This window comes from Myripristis murdjan, chromosome 22 (assembly GCF_902150065.1).
Source record: "Myripristis murdjan chromosome 22, fMyrMur1.1, whole genome shotgun sequence".
NCBI lineage: Eukaryota > Metazoa > Chordata > Actinopteri > Holocentriformes > Holocentridae > Myripristis > Myripristis murdjan.
Genome location: NC_044001.1, coordinates 6,952,406 through 6,973,596, shown reverse-complemented (window position 1 = coordinate 6,973,596; position 21,191 = coordinate 6,952,406). Strand labels below are relative to the sequence as shown.

The window sequence follows — 21,191 nt, the reverse complement described above, 5'->3', positions numbered from 1 at the left end:
GCTGACAGATTTTTTATTACCTTGGTTTACGAGGAAGATTTTAACACTGAAATGACTTGTTAAGATGGAGGGGGCTTTTGCGGTAGAGCTGAAATTTAATTCCAGACAAGTCTAAAAACCAAAACAAATAAACAAAACTAGAAAATCAGCAAAATCAGCCCATTACCGTGTGAACACAGCTAATTAAAATCCTATAAAAACTATAAATGGGCAGGTTGAGGGAAAGGACAACCAGAAATGAGCTGTTATGGATATTAAGCCCTGCGCTGTTTAATGAAGCAGAAAAAGAACATTTTGTTCATATTGCATTACCAGCCATGTTCTGTATTAATTAAAGAGGGGACTGGCTGCCAAAGGAAACTTTCCATTGCATTTTGGAAAAAAAAAAGACTGCTAATTATTGGATTTAACATATTTAAGATATTTTAGGCTCTTACATTTAGATTATTTATTCAAAAAAAAAATTCAGATGTAAGTTGTTAACTGGGTGTTAACTCTTTAAAATATTTATCTTTTTTTTTTTTTTGTTATTTTAAAGCACTTTCATGATTATCTGCAGCTGAGAGTGTCATGATTGTGATTGTTTTTGTTTCCTCTCACATGTGACTCAGATCTGTCCTTTTCTGATCGATGTGAGCAGCAAAAGCGTCACAGTTTTTCAGTTCAGTCTGGACCGAGGCCTACATTTTGTACGAGTTACCGATGACACAAAGCGATCAGCCTCGTGTCGTTCACCTGAGACGGCCTGTCACCGTTTTGTCGCCCACAGCAGCTCGGCTGAGCGAGCGTTAGCCCCGAGCACAATGACAAATAACATGGAAATATGATCCACCGCTGGCTTGGTTGGTGTTTGATGAGGCACCTCGATTCAGTCAAAAGACCAGACGTGGAAAATAGCTAAGATCATTTCCTCCAGTACTGTACCTCAGGACCATTTTGATGCACTGGCACTTTTCCATTTTTCCCTTTTCCTGCACTACATTTATCTGACGCTCGACTGACTAGTTACTTTGCAGGAGAAGTTTTTCTGTGCAAAAAAAAAATCATATTTGATGCATTGTTAGAGGGTAAACTAGACAGCTGGATATGGAGCAGTGAGGGCTACAACGTTAAAATACTTCTCTTGGGTTAATGCATCAATAATTTAACTCTCTGATAGGAACGATTCTTCACAGTGATTTCTTTTAGGTTTCTTTCTTTTAGGTATCATTTTTGGAGCAACAGTGCAACACTTGCACTTAATTTTGAACGCAGGACTTTTACAGGAGTATTTTTCCATTATGGCATCGCTACTTTCACCCAAGGATTTGAACAACCTGCTACCACTGTCGAAAGCACATACTGTATCTGAAACATGTTTGAAATCATTTTGAGTGCAAATAATATTGAATATTGGAGTCCCTGTTGTGAGCTAGAAGAGATTGGGAGAAATGTAGGTGCAAAATCAGATTTCATATAGAGAATTATACACATTGCACTAGATGGGTAAGAGTGCAGAGGGTAGCTGATAATGCAGTGTAGAGGCATTTGCACCTTGCCCTTTTTTCCATAAACTGTGGGCCTGTAAAGCTCTTTGAGACTGTAAGAGTGATTAAAGCCTCTAAATAAAGTTCAACTTTAACTTGCATCAGCACATTTTGACAGGGACAGACACATCGGTGGGAGTCAAACTGGATTTTTCGGGTACTGGATGATTTCTCTAACTCGGCTGGCTCTAAAGCCGCACTAATCGATTTGAACCCACACGACATCACATTGGGATTTTCAGACTGTTTTTCCGAAAGTGTGGCTTTCACACCGAAAAACACAACAAAACGCTTAAGGTCTCCTATGGAGCACGCGGCCTGCAAACGCTCGATACGAGACAAGCAGCTTAGATCACATGACGGCATTTTCAAAAAGCTGAGGGGTTTCCAAAAAGCTCCAGCGTGTTCAAATATCAAATTAAAATACGTTTTTGGGGGGCATGATATTGAAAAGGCCCACTTTTGCAGGTGGGAAACGCTGGCTTATTGAGGTCGTAAGGCCAGAAAAGATGCGTTTTCAGATTTACCCGGCTTAGTGTGGACATGGCCTAAGTTGCACTGCTAATTTACGGCTCAGCTCAGCTTAGCTCGGGCGCAGGTAAACTGGCAGAGCGAGAATAAAACAAGGCATTAGCAACCTAATAGAGCTCCTGCTGCTGCTGCCACTGAGACTCTACTGTTCAGAAGTCTGACCAGCTCTGACACCTCTGCTTGTGTGTGTGTCTGAGGGAGTGTGTGAATGTAGGCCACCGCTCTGAGAAGGTGCATGTGGTGGTAATTAGAGAAAGTGTTGTGGACGGTGTAAAGCATGGGCTTGTGTAATTCTGCTGCCTAATGCTGACAAAGGGGAATAATTATTAGAATGTGGTTATCCACTCATTCTGCTGTGCACCCTGATCTCTTTGGTAAAAAATAAATAAATAAATAAATAACCTGCCTCTAGTGATGCTATTAGCTCTGATTCAGCTCCTAATTTTCTGTGATGTCAAGGTAAATTAGACATGCAATTCCCTCAGTAATCAGTTAGTTAAAAAGGAAGCAATTTCTAAAGGAGCACCTTCAGTTTATTTCTTGTTTTTCCTGTGTTGTTCAGGCAGCTTCATCCCTCTGCAGCCTCACTGATCAGTTATCCAAAATATAGGCCATTCCTTCGGATGTTCTCACCTCTGATTACATTTCTGATTTCCTGTAATGTCAAACTTCAGCCTCTCTGTCTCTTGACATTATCGTCCCCCTATATTGTCGTCTTATTTCACCTTCTCCTTTCCTGGAATATTCCTCTGACATTCACATTCGTCAGCTGAATGCAGGCGCCGGCATGAAAGGAGCCGAGCGTTTCGGAGCGATAGGAAAGTGCAGAAACTCACGGTCAGAGCTGAAGTCGTCTATCAGGATGATTTCTTGAATCAGAGACGGTGGACTCCGCATCAGGACGCTGAGGGAGGGGAGGCGACAGAGAAAGAGAGGGAGATGAGAGGGGAGATCACAGAGCGAGAGCAAAAGAAAGACTGCGCCCCACATCTTGGCTGGGCTGTCGGTGTGCAGCCTCCGTACCTTTTGATGGTGCGCAGGAGAGTAGAGCGAGCCTCGTTGTGGAAAGTGATGATGATGCTCGTGGCGGGAAGGTCTGTGTCATAATTCAAAGATGCACACCTATAGAACACAACAGAGCCCTGGGTGTTAGTAGGTTTTTCTTCTTTCTATCTCAAGAAAAATCATCATCATCACTTGTGGCAAGCAGTGCAGGAATATGACAGGCCACTTCTCTGGCATCTCTGATTAGCAGCAGCACCCTGAGGAGCTGCCTCACTATTGTTGCTGTAGCGACATAAATACTTCCTGTTGCCAAGCAACATTTGAAGAGATTTTTGACCCTGTGTCTCATTTTCTTACCTGTTGCTTGACGCCTTGGGCAGCCTCCAAATGTTGTTTGACACTGGCAGCTTATACTAAATGACTGGACTATTAACATTTTGTCAAGTGGCTGTTCACACCGGGCGACAGGACAGAGATGAAGGACGAGGGATCGCACGCAACTCCTCATTTTGTCAGTCAAAACTATTTGTCATTTTGTCAAGAGCAGCTCAAGGTATCAGCGCTGAATCCTAATGTGGACGGCGAAGCTCGAAATGGTTTTATTCATTTGATCTGTTGCTGCTTTCATTCAAAGTTGGCGTGGTTTTGCCAAGCTGTATCTGTGAGCTTTTACCTCAACCCGCTGTTTTTCTCCCAGTCGCCTCAAACTGATGACTGTCGTCTCATTGCCACATCCAAACGCTGGATCCAATTTTGGCCGTTTTGTTTGGGTTTGGGTCGTGTTGGCGCCTAAAATTAATCTCTGTGATTCTAGAGTTGTATACGGCAATTCATTTAGTTTGGGAAGTGGGCAATGGCAATTGAGGGCTGGGGATGGATTGGTTTGCGGATTCACCAAGACTGCTTGGTGAGTTTTGAACCATTTCACACGACACAAGCCCTGCCAGAACCATTTAGGGAAACTCTGGCTGGGATAGGAATCAACTCGCTGGGAATCACCGAGCCAAAGCCATTAAAATCATCAAATGTAACTCAGCCTTTACATGTGTGCAACAATCCTAGCAGCATTTACTCTACACAACTCCTTGTGCATTTGCAGCTTAAGCGAGATTAGGCCTTGATGTACTCGTGCAGATCAAAATGGGCAGCAGCACTTGGCTTGAGGTGTTTGCTGCGCTCACCTGTAGTGTCGGGTGTCTCTGATGGCTCGCTCGCTGCCCAGCCGGTCGCTCTCCTGCAGGTTGAAGGCGTGCTCTCTGTACGGGTCGTCCCCCGGCTTCAGCTGCTTCCCGGCCAGGTAGGCCCTCTCATCGAAGGTGCCCAGCAGCTGGCCCTGCTGCTCCGTCCGGGGCGGCTGGGTCACCTGCAACGAGGCCGTCACACATCACGCTCGGGGACTTGTCATATTGTATAATATTGTTCGCATCGGCCAGAAAAAAAATTCAATAACTTGGAAAGAATAAGTTTTAATAATTCCATGCAACTCAATTCCAAGTAACATAAATAATCAAGATGAGGAATTTTGCGGGCTTTGCCAAATGGCAGCTGCTCTCTCTCTCTCTGTATCACAAACACACACACATAGACAGTCATACACACACACACACACACACACACACACACACACAGAGTTTAGAGGGCACGGCAGGGAGACATGAGTTGTTTGCAACGTGTCAACAAGCAGCTCCTTCACTGCTATCACTCCTGTCAACAAATCGCTCCTCTGCCACATCTATTACAGTGTTGCTGTGTGAAACGACTGGACGCCATGCACAGCATCCTCATATAAGGATTTTTTTTTCTGGTATGTTGCTTTTCATCCTCCGTTTCAGACTGAATCTGCTGTTCAGAAACACAGCCGTGTTTTCAGGAGGACGGTCATGCATTTTTGAAATTCCAGCATGGGATCTGAATGGATTTCACGGGTCTTAAGGGTCATGAGCCTTGCCTCACTTATAGAGGACCAGCTCACAGATTCGATTTTCATGAAAGCAGAAAAAAACGCTGAAATATGAAGTCCGAGCTGCTGCGGTACGTGTGTGATATACCTAAGGCTTATATTGTTTATCATTCAGGTCATATTACTGTGTGAAACGCCTGAAAGCCTCAGATTTTCGGTCTTGGCCCTAATGTATTTCTTATTCATGAATCTTGCACATGAATATTTTTTACATCACTTGTCTCGGTGCTGTGGCTTTCCATTCCAGTCGTCCACGCTACTGGCTGCTCGCAACACTGGTAATCTAGGAATTTAAGCTTGTTCTGCCATTGCACTTATTGTAAGTCTCTGCCTGCATAAAAGTATCAGCCAAATGATTAAAATGCAAATGCATATTTCTTATTCAGGTCACCATGTCAGTACTAACAGGGCAAAATGGGATGGGCCCTCATCAAATCAGCATGCACAGTCTATAAATCCTCAGTAATTAATGGATTTTCCCACAAGGAGCTGTAACACTTGGCGGCGGTGTAGGACGGGTGAGTGGGAGGTTAATACAGCTGATGAATACATATGAAGAAATGAGACTAGCCCGCATCAAAGTGAAACAACGGCTCTGCGCTGGGTTATTAATGATCCGTCTAGCAGAGGCTTTACAGGAAGCTCCTGTCCAGGTTCAAGGGCTGTGACTTCACTTTCCGCCTCTCCGCAGCAGAGGCGTCATGCACCCCAAACTTTCCTTGGGGGCGTAAATCCACACAAACACATCCCTGATGCAATTTAACAAAGATAATTCAACATATTTACCACCACTTTAGCAACAGCTGCGCTTTCAAGCACAGCTACTTCTGCGGTGCCAACTTGTTTGTAAAAGGAATTAAAAACATAAGGAGGCTGAGAGCGAGGATGGGCGGAGGGGGTGGGGGTGGGGGGGATTATGGTAAAACATACCTTGGTAATCCATGAGAATCATCATGAATAAACATAACAAATGAAAAGCAACAAAAATAGCTCTCCGGGGAGGATAACGAAAAAAATGAAACGTAACCGGAGTAACCGAAGAAGGCACTTCAGTACTCAGTCCGCTGAATTAAATATGAACCTTGTCTGGAAGATGAACAGATGTCTGCTGGGTCTTTCATGCTGAGTTTAAAGACTCTACAAATCAAATACGAGTCAAATCTGCCTGATTGGCCGCAGATCAAGAGCTGCAGCGGCTCTCGCAGTGTGGCACAAGATCTGCCCGGGGCCCGGAGCACGGACTGCTGACTACTGACGTTGTGACTTTAAGATCCAGCTTATGACCCCTGTCACAAGGCATCCAGGCAGGAAACCACTGTTTTGTCCTCAAGTCACAGTGGGTACTTACACCAAAAAAAAAAAAAAAAAAAAATTAACCCACCAACAGTATTTTAGAAAAGCATGGGATCTCTGAAGGAGGGTTAGTTACCCGGAAAACACAGCTTGTAGAATGACCACTTGCAAAATTCAGCAGGTGGAAGAATAGTAGCCTGTATTTCTGCCTTTCAAGCTGTTTCTCACTATATAAGTTTGCTTTCATTGCATTATAACACGCATATAGGAGTGAGACATCACAAAAATGTATGTAAGCTCTCTAATGCTTTGATACCATGAAAGCAGCAACATTTGTACAATTAAATCTTGAGGTATTATGTATGGCAATGCAAAATATATACAAATCATAGGAGGCACATTTTACATAATTCATATAAAAACTCTCGGTAGAAGTGATTTCCAATCCTACGTGCCATCCCTACTAAATAGCACGGCTGCACCACATGGGCTGACTATAGTTAATGACAGCTGTAAGGAAGAGGCCTGCAGGAAATATATCTATAAATCTATCTAGCTGCTGTCTTTAGTGTATGAGCTATACAATATGTAATGCTACAGGAGTTGTTTTAGTTTTGGATAAATATCACTTTCAGACATCTAGAGTATTGAAATACACTCCTAATATCAAATGATTCTTGACTGAAATGAAATATTTTCATCAATCTCTGGTGTCGAGGCATGTAAACCATCCCGACTGCGATAGAAAATATTGTTACAGTAAAACACTGGATGACTTACAGTGCAGTGTGTCATTATGAGCTGCTGTTGTTTATTTTTAAATCCCCGAGGAGGCCATGTTTCTGCTTGTTATTTTGTTTTCCTACCAGCGAGATCTCTCAAAAAAAAATTTAGGAACTTTGCCTTTCCTTGAAATGAGGTGGACGGACTGGCATGGGGCCAAAGGACTATTGATTAGGCTTTGGCGATGATCCAGATTCGGGATTTCAGTCATTGTTTGATTAGCAATTTTTTTAGCCCGGATTATGAAACTAATTGACATTGAGGCTTGATTCCAAATCCTGAGTCTAAAGTTGTACATGAAATCAATTTAACCCAAAACTGAAGTGATAGCAAGGACGTGTTTGGGCGTAACAGAAAGTTGGAGCGTTGTTTGGCCCCGGCAGCGGTTTGTGCCTTGTAGTTTTTTGGCCATTACTGAAAAATGTTGCTGATTTCTGGTAATATGAGCCTGTACAACCAATAACATCAAACATGGCACATTATTCCCTTGCGCAATGTTCACATGTTCATGTTCAATTAAAAAATGGTTGGTAGGTCAGTCATGGAGCGCAACTATTGATCTAAAGCCTGCTCCAAGGACGTGCACAGGAAACTACCTGGTATTAGCTAAAATAACAGATAAAAATATAGGAAACTGCTTGCAATGTGACCTTGCGGTTGCCTCTTTCCTTGGAAATGTCACCCACACATATGCCTGTGCAATGCATGCAAGATGGGAGCTGTGACATCAAGTGAGAGCTAAGGATAATGGCAGCTGATTAGCTGGATCTCGATCCCTGGGCAGATGTTCACAACATGTCCCACACTAACGCTGGAGCTATACAGCAGCAGATGTGCAGGTCACAGCCTGTTGAATGTTAAAATAGAATTAACCTGACAAAAAGGGTCCCACATGCTCTGAGCACAGGAAGAGGCTTAAAAGTAGTTTGGTGAAATTAGTTGACTCAACAGAGGAAATGTGGAAGGGGAAAATAATAATTAAAAAAAAATAAATAAAAATAGTGCAGCCGGTGCAAACAGCCTTACACATGATGTCATTAGAGAATCAAATGTGGTTGATGAGTGTGCTTTGAACATAAAGAAAGAAAGAAAGAAAGAAAGAAAGAAAGAGTCCCTTCATGAAAGCCCTACTTTTAGGCTTTTGTGTGTACCAATCACTTTTTGTTTAACTGTGCCCTATTGGACTTAGTGCAGTGCTGGCAAGCCTTTCTGCTCCAGGTCAGATTACCAGCGTGAACTGCACAGAGGAAATCTAAGTTTGGTGACAAAGGTGAATGACCCCGTTGTGCAAATCAAAGATCACAAAAGCAAAAGCTGACTTGGAAACGCTCGAATCAAAAGGCTATTTTTTTCAACCGACAACCTGCTGAGAAATCCACAGTAAACGCAGTAATCATTTTCTTTGTGCGTTGCCAGGAGGTTGTCACATTTTCGTGTAAACTCTCCTGAACAAACAACTCATCTCCCTTTTCCTCTCTCTGAAATCTTTCAAATTGATTCCACATTTGTTTGCTTGCATTTCCCCTAATGTCCCCATTATAGCTGGGCTGGCTGCACAATACACAATGATGCAAACAAGGCTTCTTTTTAAACCAGAAAACTGCTTTAGTGGGCCTATATAAATGCCACAGGAGCTTCGGCGTTTGGCATTTGCCCTCAGATTACTAAACTGGGTGAGCAGTGTTTAGTGTTTCCACTCAAGTGAAACATTTTGACACAGCTGAGAAAATGTGGTCTTACAAACTCTGTGAGAGCGTACCAGCACCGTGCCCCATCTCCTAGAAATACCAGAATAAGCGTTATTAATTGATTTGCCTCTGCGCTCAGTTCTAGGCAGTGATGTAGTGGCAGAGATGTGCCCTGATCATCACAGGACAAGCAAACACTTTAATGGACAAAAATCAATTACATTTGCACTAAAGCGTTGAATTAGGATGCTATTTCCTTAAAGTACCTCATTTTGATGTGACTTTAAGCAGTTTGATAGTACAGCTGTGTGAATCTGTGTCATTAAGACTTCAAACAGGCAAAAAATATATATACACTGAGCTCTACTTTGCAAAGAAAACGTGAATAGCTGAGTTTAAGTGGCTTTATGTTCCATTCATCCCTATTTAAAGGACTAAAACCCCAAGTCAAAGGCCTTGCATGCCCTTAGTCTCAATGCAAAATAAAACGCCTGCAGCCAAATAGCTGGAAGATCTCATAAGCTCAGTCTGGCATGCGCCCAGCTCTCAGTATAATGTTCACACAATGGGTAGCCTTCGCCTTTTTTCGCAATATGAGCGTTTACTGCAAACCAAGTCTGAACACCATCACACCTGTTTAGCAGAGGTTATTTTTACAACTCCACCCTGGCGCAAGTAACGACGCGGGCGAACGCGGACCAGACCGTGTTATTATCGGCTTTTAACAACAGGCTACACACACAAGTCAAGCTGTGATAGATGGAGCAAGCCTCTTCCTGGCCTGCCCGAATGTTACACCTTGAGTCGATCTTTTTTTTTATATCTCTTTCCATGTGCAATCCAGAAAACATTTAACGCGTCTCGGTCGCGGAATAATGTGGTTTACACGGGAACGCGTTTGCGCACGACGCACGGGACTTATGGAAAGCCTCTTACGGGCGCTTGAGGTCCTTTGAGGGTCTGGTGTGGCATTTAATGACATGGAAACAACAACATTGCAACCAAGGGAGCAGGCTGCAGATTACATAGGCGGTAAATAATGGTGTGGCTGCACGGGCATGACTTTATGATCCGTGTTCAAGCCGATGTTACGTCAAAAATATATATGGGCTGAGGAAACGGCCGCAGCAGCGACCAGACATCTGTGACATTACCGAGTTGTGCATCATCAACACCATCACCCTCCTCATCCTCATCGCAGGTTTAACACAAACACACACGTACACGCAGACACACAAAAGCACGCGCGCGCACATCAACATGCAACACACACTCTCCTGCAGCTCGCCGCCTTCCAGCGACAGCACCGTGCGCAGCGCCTCTCTGCTCCCCCTCTGATGTGAAGCCTGGCTCTTTCTCCTCCAGCCTGACACTCACTATCAGCGGGATGGTCCTGTCGTCCCGGTGGATCTCCAGCCGGCCGGGGGCCACCTTCTGCCCATGGCTCCTGCCGCGGGGCTGCGACGCCGACGACGGGGACGTCTGAGGCTTGTTGTCCTGCCACAGGTAATAAAACGTTCCCAAGATCCACGCAACGGTCAGAATCGCGATGGCGTTGGCCCGGATCCTGCGCATGGTGAGCCCATAAGGAGGGCTCCGGAGACGAGCCCGGCTGGTCTCAGGTCCGTCCGCCGCCCGGGAGGAGACAAAGCTGCGGGGAGATGAGCGGCGGAAGGTGCAGGTCCTCCCTCCCTGGTGATGGCTTGAACCGCAGCGCACAAAGCCTCTGTCTCCCGGTTAACAGGCGCTTCTGCCGGAGCGCTGCTGCCTCTGCTGGGATTTGCGCACTGACAGAGCCGCGGTCCTAGCGCCGAGTCATATCCCCTCCATCCACTGGCTACAATGGAGAGAGGATGTCCAATCTGCATCCAGCAGCTGATCCTGTAATGCTGCCACACATAGGTGCAGATCCAGGGGGAGACAGACGCGAACCGCCCCCTCCCCCTTTTAATATTAGGGGAAGGAATTATTGTGCCATTTGGTATTTATTTCTGCCTCACACACACACACACACACACACACACACACACACACACACACACACACAGAGAGAGAGAGAGAGAGAGAGAGAGAGAGAGAGAGAGAGAGAGAGTCCTGTATTTGTCTACTGCTCTTTATTATCATAGGCTTTGCTGAGTTTTGCTGAAACACATTTTTTTCCCTTTAGTCACAAGGGCAAAAACCCCTTCCCCTTTAAAAATGAAGCCCTTCCCCCAGTTGTTTAAATCTAATAATGCATGCATTTAAGAGCATTTCACAGCCAATTAAGATATGCAGGGCATTGTGGGATACACATGTAGTCTATAGCATGTTTCTTTTTTTTTATTTTATTTTATTTTATTAATGTCAGACTTGCTGTATCTCACAATGACCAACATCTCTCATGTAAATTTGCTCCTGCATTTAAGCTGTTACTATGCTGTTACTATGCACCCCCCCACATACACACACATGCACACAGTGAAACGAAACGGGCACTCTTGTTGCTACATACTGTATCTGTTTAAGAAGCCTCCTCATTATGCTTGCTGTGCATTTTAATCTATGCATTTCAAACAGGGGCCTCCAGCTCACGGGGAGCAAATGAAGCAATGCAGATGAATTGGTTATGAGAAAACAAAGCCTTTTGCACTCTTTGAACACCAGCAGCATGAATATTCAGTTTCTTCTCAGTTCATGCTACAGATGACCCCTGTAACTATGACTTATTCAGCGCAGCCTGAGCAAGCAAGAAAAAAAAAAATCAGAGACATAAGTCAGAATGCATTAGATTAAGAGGACCCTTCCAAATCCATAAAGGCCTGTAAATGGCCGCACGGACCAGCAGGGAAATCACAGTGGAGCAATAAACCCCCAGAGCCACAGCAGAGCCAAGGAGGGCTGAGATTTTTCGACTTATTCCCCCTCTCCAAGCAGAAACATAAAAACACAGCCAGTATGAGCTCATCTAGCCCCACCTAACAGCAACATACTGTATAAGCGTTGTTTAGTTTAACACAGCTGGCCTCGCCACAACATAATAAAAGGAGATTGCCAGATTTTCCTCATCTAAAACACAAGCATTAGGTAACCTGATCCAGAGGCAGCGAGAAAATATGAGTGAAAATATAAGTATAAGCACAACAGGCCTCAAGAACAGTAAATAATTACAGGGAAAAAAAAAATCCAAACTCAGATATTCTCATCCGTCTGGGATGGTCCCGACATTCCAGGGCTGATTGTGTGATGAAGTATTGCGCTGCACCTTTTTTTGGTACCCACTTTCCCTCAACCCATCCTGTCAACTTCTACTTCAATCTGTGGTTTGCATTTCCCAGAATGCCTCTCAACAATACCCAGGGAACGGGCTTGAACCGGTTGCGTTCAGCTGTGGGTTATAATTGAGCAATGTATTGATAGAGGAGTGAGAATTTCTCCAGAAAAAAAAAAAAAAAATTAAAAGGAGTCGCCCTGAAAGAGAATACAGTATTCTATTGCAGCTGCATTTTTGAGATTGCCAAATAATTTTCTGCCTTCAGACTTTATAGTAGTTACATTAGAAATATATAGTCATCACACAAAGTCACCTACTTTTGTCCAGATACTGGAGGGAATAATTAAAAATGCACCACCAAACAACAGAACAGATCCCGAAATGCCAAGGCACATCACCTACAAAGACTTTAAAAAAACAAAACAAAACAAAAAAAAAAAACAATGAAAATCACACATTTATCTCTTAAGATAAGACCCTTGAGATTGGCTAACATGTAATAAAAAGAATAATAAAAAAAAAAAACACATCACATAGAAAGGAAAATAAAAAAGTCAACAATAATACAAGAAGAGCAGTCACTATGAATACATAAGTAATCCAAGCTATTATGATGAGAAGAAAGTAATTGAAATATAGTTTTATTATGAGTATGTATGCAGCATCTGCATCAGAGAGCCAATATAGGAAGCAAACTAACAAAACAGAAACAAAATTAAGACAAACAACTGTAATTAAATTAAGGATGCAGGATAACATCATCATGCCATCAGTATCAGGCGAAATCGGTTTTATATTTAAATATCGTATCGGCCTGAAATGAACATTTCTGCCAATAAGACATGCTGATATGTGAAACTGTTCAAATTTGTCCAGGTGTGGCTGCTGTCAGGATCATCATCTAAGCCTGTTTCAGTAGGATGAATCTCAGAGTTTTGTTTGAAAGAAATGTGATGTGAAAATGAATATGGCATGTTTTACATAACCTAAGCTGAAGTAATTTTCTTATTTTACCCAGTGAACGTGTGCATTTTGAAAAGCACTGCATTATATGTCCTTCACAATAAGAGCAGGCATAATAAAATGTTAATTCCACTGCAGGAGAGACTCGATGTTCTTTGCAGTTTGGTGGGGGAAAAAAAAAAAAAAGCATATATCGGGATCGAAAATCGGCCGAAAGAGTAGGAAAATATCGGCATATCGGATATCAGCAAAAACCCAACATCATGCATCCCTAAGTGAAATGCAAAGTGGCCATGGACAGATGCTCAGCCAGTAGAGAGGGGATCATCCCACAGTGAACCAACAGTGTCGGAGTCAATTAAAATGTGCACTTTGTCCCAAAATAGAGAGGCAAGGCATTCTTCAACGTGGCAAATGATGCCATGTTAGCAGGATTATTCAGTCTACCTGCTGGTGTTCCAGGAGAGCCTCATTTCCTCCCGGGCTAATTTATTTAATCAGCGCAAATAATTACACATTAGAAAAATCACAAAGGGCTATCAAGCTCCCGGGCAGAAGTGCCGTGTGCCTGCTGTCTCTCTGAAGCGCCGCGGTTTGTCTCATTAGACGTGCAAAATGTCGATTCCCTCTCTTCCGTCTCCTCACAAAGAGACCCCCGCAGCAGACGGATTCTGTCCTACTTTCAGCTCGTGCCCACAGGGGGGGAGGGTGGGGGTCACAGGGGTCACAGCCACATCTGGCTCAAGGGCAGGGACTTATTTGTCCTCATTCGCACGGACAGGACCGGGCTCCTCGCGGCGCTGCTGTCACTGCTATCTTTGGTAAAGACGCTGACGCCCCAAAAGCTGAGAGGGAGGGAGAGTCTCTCAACGTTCGGCGAAGGAATGAAGCCCGCTGAGGTGTTGGTTTTGGCGGCAGGAAGGAGTGTCTGGACATGGCAACCCAACCCTTAACTTGCTTATTTGTGTCCAGATTACTGGGCACAGAGAGGAAACCAGGGCTATATATGTGGAGTTTCCAGCAGGGAGAGAAATCTCCTGAGGCTCATGGAAAGACAAGGGGCCGCATTCCCATGTCGGGTGTAAACCAAAAGAGCAAAAAAGAAAGAAAGAAAGAAAAGAAAGACAAATGGGAGTCTTTCCAAAGTCAGATGTACGTGTGAATGGCTGTAGTGTCTGGGAAGCAGCGCTCCAAATTTGATCTGTTGCAAAGGGCTGAAGCGGTAAATAAAATCAACGATCCAATCAGTGATAGCGACAATGGCGGTTTTATTCCCTGGAAAACAGTGCTGTATTGTGTCTAGCATCGTTCCTGCACCAAATGTAATGTGAAAAGATTTTTTAAAAAAGTGACTCGATCGACAAAAATCAATTTTACAGAATGGATCTTTGGTGTTTTAGAGAGATTCAATCATCACCAGGAAGATTTTTTGAAGATGTTCTTTATTTTAAATACTTAGATACTTAGATACGATTGAAAGGGAAAGTTGATACAGTTTAGGTTGGCTTGCCTTCTGTTATATCCCTGGTTTCAAGGTGTAATATAAGAAAATAAAGGTGAGTGAGTGGTGTGAATAAAGTGTTTCATGTCTAAATTTTAGAACAATGGCACACCTTTCAAAGTAGAAGACATGACGAGGCATGAAAACAAAAACAAAGGTGAAAAGGGTGGACAAGGCTTCACATTTGCCCGACTGAGGAGCGACCTACAGAGCAACGGCACACTTCCCGTAGCAAAGTTTACACATGAGCGGTTCTGGCCTCTCTCAGCCCAGCGGGTATGAAACGTCTAAAAAAAAAAAAATCAGTGACCCAGAGGAGCCGAGCTGAGGCCTCCAAGACGCCACCAGCTCCTGTGTCGTCCTGGCCTCTGTGTTTCTTTGAAAGGGGTCAGAGGAGAAGAGAATTACTTATAAACCTTTGACCTCAAAACCCACCGTCATCCAGGACTTGAGCTCTGTGTAAACGGGTTAACTGGAATTTCACTCCCGTGTCCTGAACCCTGCAACAGTCGCGGGTCATTATCGGCTTTAGCTCCGATCAGCAGGGCTGGAAACGGCCGCCTTTGTGAATCATGCAGGTGCACTGACACATCCCTCGCCATAACTTTAACCTGTGTGATATGACAAATTACCGACAAATCGCCATCTTATCGACTGGATTCTGACCTGGGGTGAGCGATACAGACTTAAAATCATATCACAGTATCTCACGGTAATATTCAAGATGATGTCATGGTTCTGTATTTTGGACTTTTGTTGAATTTGGTCTTGTATTTGTAACATGTAACTTGTATTTTTGGACTTTGTAGACTTTGTGTTTGTAGACTTTGTTCTGCGAGGTCTGTTCATGCTTGTGTTTTCCAATATTTCTAGTATTTTGAGTTTATTCTTAAACTTTTTGTGTTTTCTTCAAGCCTGTTTGCCCCTGCATTCGGGTCCTACTAACCTCTATGACAGATCATATGGTGGAAAAAATGACAACTACAGGGTTTTCCACAGAATGACACTGCATGTGACCTTAATTTAGTGTTTTTACTCGATTTTACCCCGCTCACCGTGCTTGCCCTCCACCTCTTCCCCCCAAAAAACACAACTTGCTTCTTGGAATTTTTTTTTTTTTTTTTTTTGTCACCTGCAATTCCATTTTCATGACAGCCAGGCGAGCTGCATTTGTTGATAGTGATGTATTGAAAAAATACAAACCGACACGGTGCTGAGTGACACTTCTTTTGTCCAATAATCTGCAGTGGCAATGCATTTAAGGTGCCATAATGAATTCTGATTCCCAGCTCTACTAATAACACGTTTAAGACGATGTGTCTGGGCAAATGGAAGTGCTGGGCAAGTGCTGGAAAGTCATGGCGCTGATTAGTTCGGTTTGTATTGTGTTTTTTTAGGTCATGATTTCGATTACGGTTTGTTTTGTTTCGTGCAGGTAGAAACAACGAGAGAATAATAATAGAAAAACTTTGTAAAACCTCCATGTTCGCTGTAAAAGTGGTATTATGGGGACTAACAAAGTTATGTTAGCATTATAAAAAAAAAAAAAAAAAAAAAAAGGTCAGATTTATAAGGAATATGTGCTATGAAATGTGTCTGAAAGTCAAGTGTGTATGAAATTAACAGGGGCAGGAGAGGCCCCACATTCCCACTTGTGTTTGGGCTCCGTGCAGCCACTCCCACCGAGCGTCAGCAGCCTTTTAGTTCCACTGAGAAACACTGCTGGCATTTCAGACAACTATGCCAAAATGGTGAATCCGGAGAGAGAACAAAGACATACAGAGGTCCCAGAGTGCGTGCTCACACACACACACACACACACAGAGGGACATGCATACTTAACCGTGCATACACAGTAATGAGGAGATATACTAAGGTTTTGGTTTGCATGTATGTTTCCCCCCCCCCCCCCACACACACATGCACACACAAATATACATGTACATACAGGCAGAAAGACACACACACACACACACACACACACACATACACAGAGGCAGACACACACAGTCATGAATGCCTCTATGGAATTTCACAATGATAATAGTGGAAACTTAGCCAATCGCCCCTTGGCTGCAAGTGCTGATCATCGTGCTCTGCGATGAGCAAGTTCAGTCTTGTGTGTGTTGCGTGTGTGTGTGTGTGTTATGCAAACACACAGTGTCAGAGGGCAGACAGACAGCAAGCAGGAATGTCTCTGAGCTTCTGTCCTGGTCAGAGGAGGAGAGGGATCGGCGGTCCAGCAGACCTGATGATCAAACGTTTGTTTGCCGAGTTCGGGTCCAAGTCAGCAAACACCGATTCTGACCGAGAAAAAAGAAAAAAAGAAAGAAAAGAAATGCCTGAGGTGCATTTTTTAAAATCTCTAAAATAGGATCCTGAGTCATCACTGTGTCAAACAAGGACTTACAGGAAAAATCCACTGCTGGGAAGACTTACACATTTAGAAATCATCCATATGTGATGTTCAGGGCATTCCAGGAGGCACTGTGATGATCAAGTGTTGTAATTTACCTTTTTTTTTTTTAGCATACAAACCTTCCCTCAAGCTCCTTTAGTGATTCCTGCATTTCCCACAATTACTTTTGCCACCCCCACACATAAAGGACTCATCTGTGCTGTATATGTGTAGGTGCACAGCACGATAGTGATAGCCATGGTGTAGTCATTTTTTCCACTTAAGAAAAAAAAAAAAAAAAAAAGAGAACAATGATGTGCCTGAGTGCTCAAATTATTAGCTGAGGAGGCGTCGCATCTCCCACACAGCCAGCGGATCCACGGCGATACAAGCTGCAGCTGCATTGCATTCTGGTCTATTGAGGCTGAAGTCGGCGCACAAATTGGATTCTCGGTGAATTTCTGGACTGACACCAAAAATGATGCCATTAAACTCGGTGTAGCTGCACTGAACACACTTTATCTCCGCATGACATCATATAATAGTCATGTTTGACAATAGGCATCCATAGAAATAAGAAAAACACACCAGTAAACATTAAAAGATATAAAGAAACTTAAGATGCATTACCATTTACCAAGTGTTTTAGGGTGCATTGTCCCTTTAAGTTAACAACCAACAGTATAAATGTACTAATTTTTGTTTTATTAGTACCTGCCACATTTTCAAGTAAGGCATGCCTTGTTTTGGGAGGAAGAATCCTTTGCAGTATGTTTTGTTGTGCTGATAATAACAGACGAGCTGCAGATTTAGTCACAGAAAAACACACTAATCTGATCTTCAAATCCTTTGCAATTCATTCAGATGCTTTCAAATACGCTGCCACGTCCGATGGAGCAGCTACCCCACCCGAGTCGAGCGGCGCACACCATGACAAAGTATCTGCAGATGTGACTCAGGTGGGCTTAACGGGGAATGATAAGCCTCTGTCAGCGCGGAGGAAAAGGTCACTTTATGTTCTTGTTTAACACCCGGGGCTCGGAGCGTTCTCCCCGCTTTAATTCCTGACAGATTACTCAGGGAAACGCAGCCGCGGGGTGAACAGGGTGAACAGGGTGAGCACGTCGCCTGGCCCGCCGGAGGCCCAGCGGCGGGCTGCTGGGAGCCGCGCCGGGCCGTGTTGTCACAGGGCACACGGGGGATTAGGAGGAAAGAAAAGAGGCAGCGGCACTGTTATGCTTTCTTACTCTCAGCCTTTTGAGCTCAGCGGTGCAAGTCTGCAGTACTGTACCCCCCAACCCTCACACACACACACACACACCTCACAAACACTAAAACAGAAAGAAGAAATGAGCTTAGAAAAAAAAACACACAGAGAAATAAATTCCAAGTGAAACGCATTGCAGAAGTTGCTGTGTTTCAGACCATTTACTTCCAAGAAATGGGTAGCATTATCCTGCTGCTGCTGCTGCAAAGGCTTACCAGGGTCCCAGCTGTCAGTGTGTGTGTGTGTGTGTGTGTGTGTGTATTTAAGTCTGTGACTGTGTGAGCCACACTCAGCAATAATACGTTCGACAAAAAGCTTTTCTGCAATCCCCCAAATTGAGAAAGTGGATATCGAGGCTTCAGGGTGCGAGGGATTCAGGAAGGAAACAGATGGAAATTTCATGCTCGAGAATCACTGACGCCCACATGACAAGGATGATGATCGGCATCATCATCATCACGATCATATCCTCTTCTAAACCATCACATAAATAAAGCTTCTAAAATGGGCCTTCGTGATGGGGTGAGGTCCTGCAAAGAAACATTAACATCTGAAAGAAAGACTTCCTGAAGAAAGGGTTCCACAAAGGTTCTCGGTAAGACCTAGAGTGGCATCAAGAACCATTTTTATTGAAAGAACCTCTTTTGGGAAAAAAAAAAAAAGTCATTCTCAGAACACCCCTGCATCGGTTCTAGATGAAAGCCTTGGGATGTGAAAGCTTTCTTGGTAAAAACCTCCAGGGACGGCTCTTGGAAGAACTCTTACAAAGTGAAAAGGTCCCAGATTGAACCCCCAGGGAGGGTTCCTGGTGAAACCATCACATCGTGAAAGGGTTCTCCGTGTAACCCCTCATAGGGGACTGCGAGTGGAACCCGTTCCAGATGGTTGTAGGTATCGGCCTAACCCTTTATGTTGGGTTCTAGGGTTCCTTGCAAAACCCTCCAACCAAAAAGGGTTCTCCTATGGGAACAAGCTAAAGAACACCGTACGGCTTTCTGGTCAGTGCTTTAATTACTGGGTGTATTTAGACAAACAAGAAAAACCAAGGATTGTTTTAATCACCGTTTCCGCCTTTGACATGTCCAGTGGCTTTGCAGAACATAAAACCTAAGTGGGGCCCTGCAAGGCTGGGCAAACTCCTGCCGGCCCCGCGGCTTTCAGCTGGAACATCTTTTCCATTTGCACACTCCTCGCCATTCCAAGACATGACAGCATCCCGGCGCAACACGCTGAAACAGAGAGCTGCAATAATTTGGAGTGTAGTAAATTATTCAGCGCACTCTCTCTTTCTCTCTCTCTCTCATGGACAGTGCTTTCTCAAAGGCACACGGGGCCTGCGTACGATGGTGTGCCAGCGTGATTGTATAAACCATGAGCGCTCCATATGCTCTGATGAGGCGTCCGTCAGCCAAACATATTCTCCTCGTTTGGGCCGTGTTCTCCGCTCCGGTCCTGTCTCCCTGCCCAGACGGGGAGTCATCAGGATCCATCCGAGGTCCCGATGTAGAAAGCAGTTGGCAGACTTTGCAGCGAGTGTGTGACTAACTCCGTTGCTGAGCAGTCGAGTTGTTGTGATTCTGTTGCTGCGGCTGGCTCGGCTCAGCGCAGAAAATCCATTAGCAGGACAAGTAACAGTGTAGGTATTCTCTGGTGCTTTAGCCCCGGGATAATGGGCCTATCTGGGACGGGACCTCCAGGTGAGATGGAGATGCTGTTTGTGAAAAGTTAAGCAGCAGAGCGGCGCTTGTCTATTTAGAGAGGTCAGCTTTGACCTGGAGAATAAATGCCACGCACGTTCTCCTTGAAGTCCATGAAGGGACCAACAGTTCACCTTCTCATCAGTGTTTCAGGCCACAACTCGGCTTGTGTTGTGGTGTGGTTTGAAAAAACTGAACTCAGAATTCCTCAAGCTCTTTGTTTGTGATGCAAACATGTGTTAAGAATTCAACGCGAAAAGCTGAGCCGGACTTTTGCCAAAGTTGTGTAAAGGTTGTTTAACAAAGCAGCAGAGAGCCTCTATGTATGAGGCTTGTGGAAAAAAGTTATTAGGTTATTAGGACATGAATATTAATCAAAAGCAGGGTATTACAGTGCGTGACAAATGTGTTTGTTATCATTTCATACTGTGCTATATACAAAAAAAAAACTTTAATATGCAAAAGCTGTGGTGATGGGACGACTGCAGAGTCACGATTATCAATTTTGGTGCAAGATGGTTTATCGTGTAGTATTTTTTAAAATGTTCATGGTCCAGTCTGTAAATGTGCTGTCATTCAGGCAACCAAAGGACTTTTAAGAATCAGTGCAAGCAGTTAATTACTTACTTGCATTATTGTAATTGAGTTGCTTTTTTAGTCACAACAGTTTTGCTTTGATATTACAGTTACAATTAAAATCACATCCAGTATAAATTTTGCAGCGTGTAAACTGGCCAGATGTGAATAATATGGTTTTATCTTTTGTGCACTTCACTTTATAATGTCTCTTTTTTTCAGTTGAAGTAAGTTTTAATTCTCATCCTTTTAGAATTGCATGCAAAAAGATCACGTACAACAATGTTGTCTTCTCAAAAAAAACAAAACAACTGCTACTCCAAGGGCAAGTGTATTTTCGATAAGCTTTTCTTGCAGATTTTTGCAGATTTAGCAAAGCACCTCTAAAGTAAAGCAACACTCCTTCAACCTGACCACCGCTGCTTTCAAGTCGTCTATCACACCATAGTTGGATCTGATTTTTTTACCAATCATTTGTAAGAGTACGTGTAAAAAATTTCAAGTGATGAAAGTCTCGCTTTGCAACAGAGACTTCAAAGAACATTTTCAGACCAACAAGTGTTTGGCTCCTTATCAGTATCCGTGCAGGAGAGAGCCACTTTTACGCTGAAGAGGAGCCCGGCAAAAGGCAGGTGAAGCCATTTAACGTCACTCACATCCATTAGTTCTACATGGGAGCAAAAATAACACAGATGACGGACATATGCAACAAACGCGAGCGGTCCAACTATGAAAGCGTGCCAGATGGTG

The 21,191-nt window shown here is 43.8% G+C and overlaps 1 protein-coding gene across 1 annotated transcript in view; it reads right to left on the bottom strand.

The window, feature by feature from the left end:
• galnt16 (UDP-N-acetyl-alpha-D-galactosamine:polypeptide N-acetylgalactosaminyltransferase 16) overlaps positions 1 to 10,585 on the bottom strand; it is a 36,842-nt gene extending 26,257 nt beyond the window's left edge. The window contains exons 1-4 of the mRNA XM_030044864.1: positions 10,164 to 10,585; positions 4,244 to 4,425; positions 3,081 to 3,179; positions 2,894 to 2,961 (exon numbers count right to left, since the gene is read on the bottom strand). Of these exons, the coding sequence (XP_029900724.1) occupies positions 2,894 to 2,961; positions 3,081 to 3,179; positions 4,244 to 4,425; positions 10,164 to 10,361 (547 nt within the window). The 5' untranslated portion in view covers positions 10,362 to 10,585. The remainder of the gene's footprint in view (positions 1 to 2,893; positions 2,962 to 3,080; positions 3,180 to 4,243; positions 4,426 to 10,163) is intronic.
• Positions 10,586 to 21,191: the final 10,606 nt, after the last annotated feature.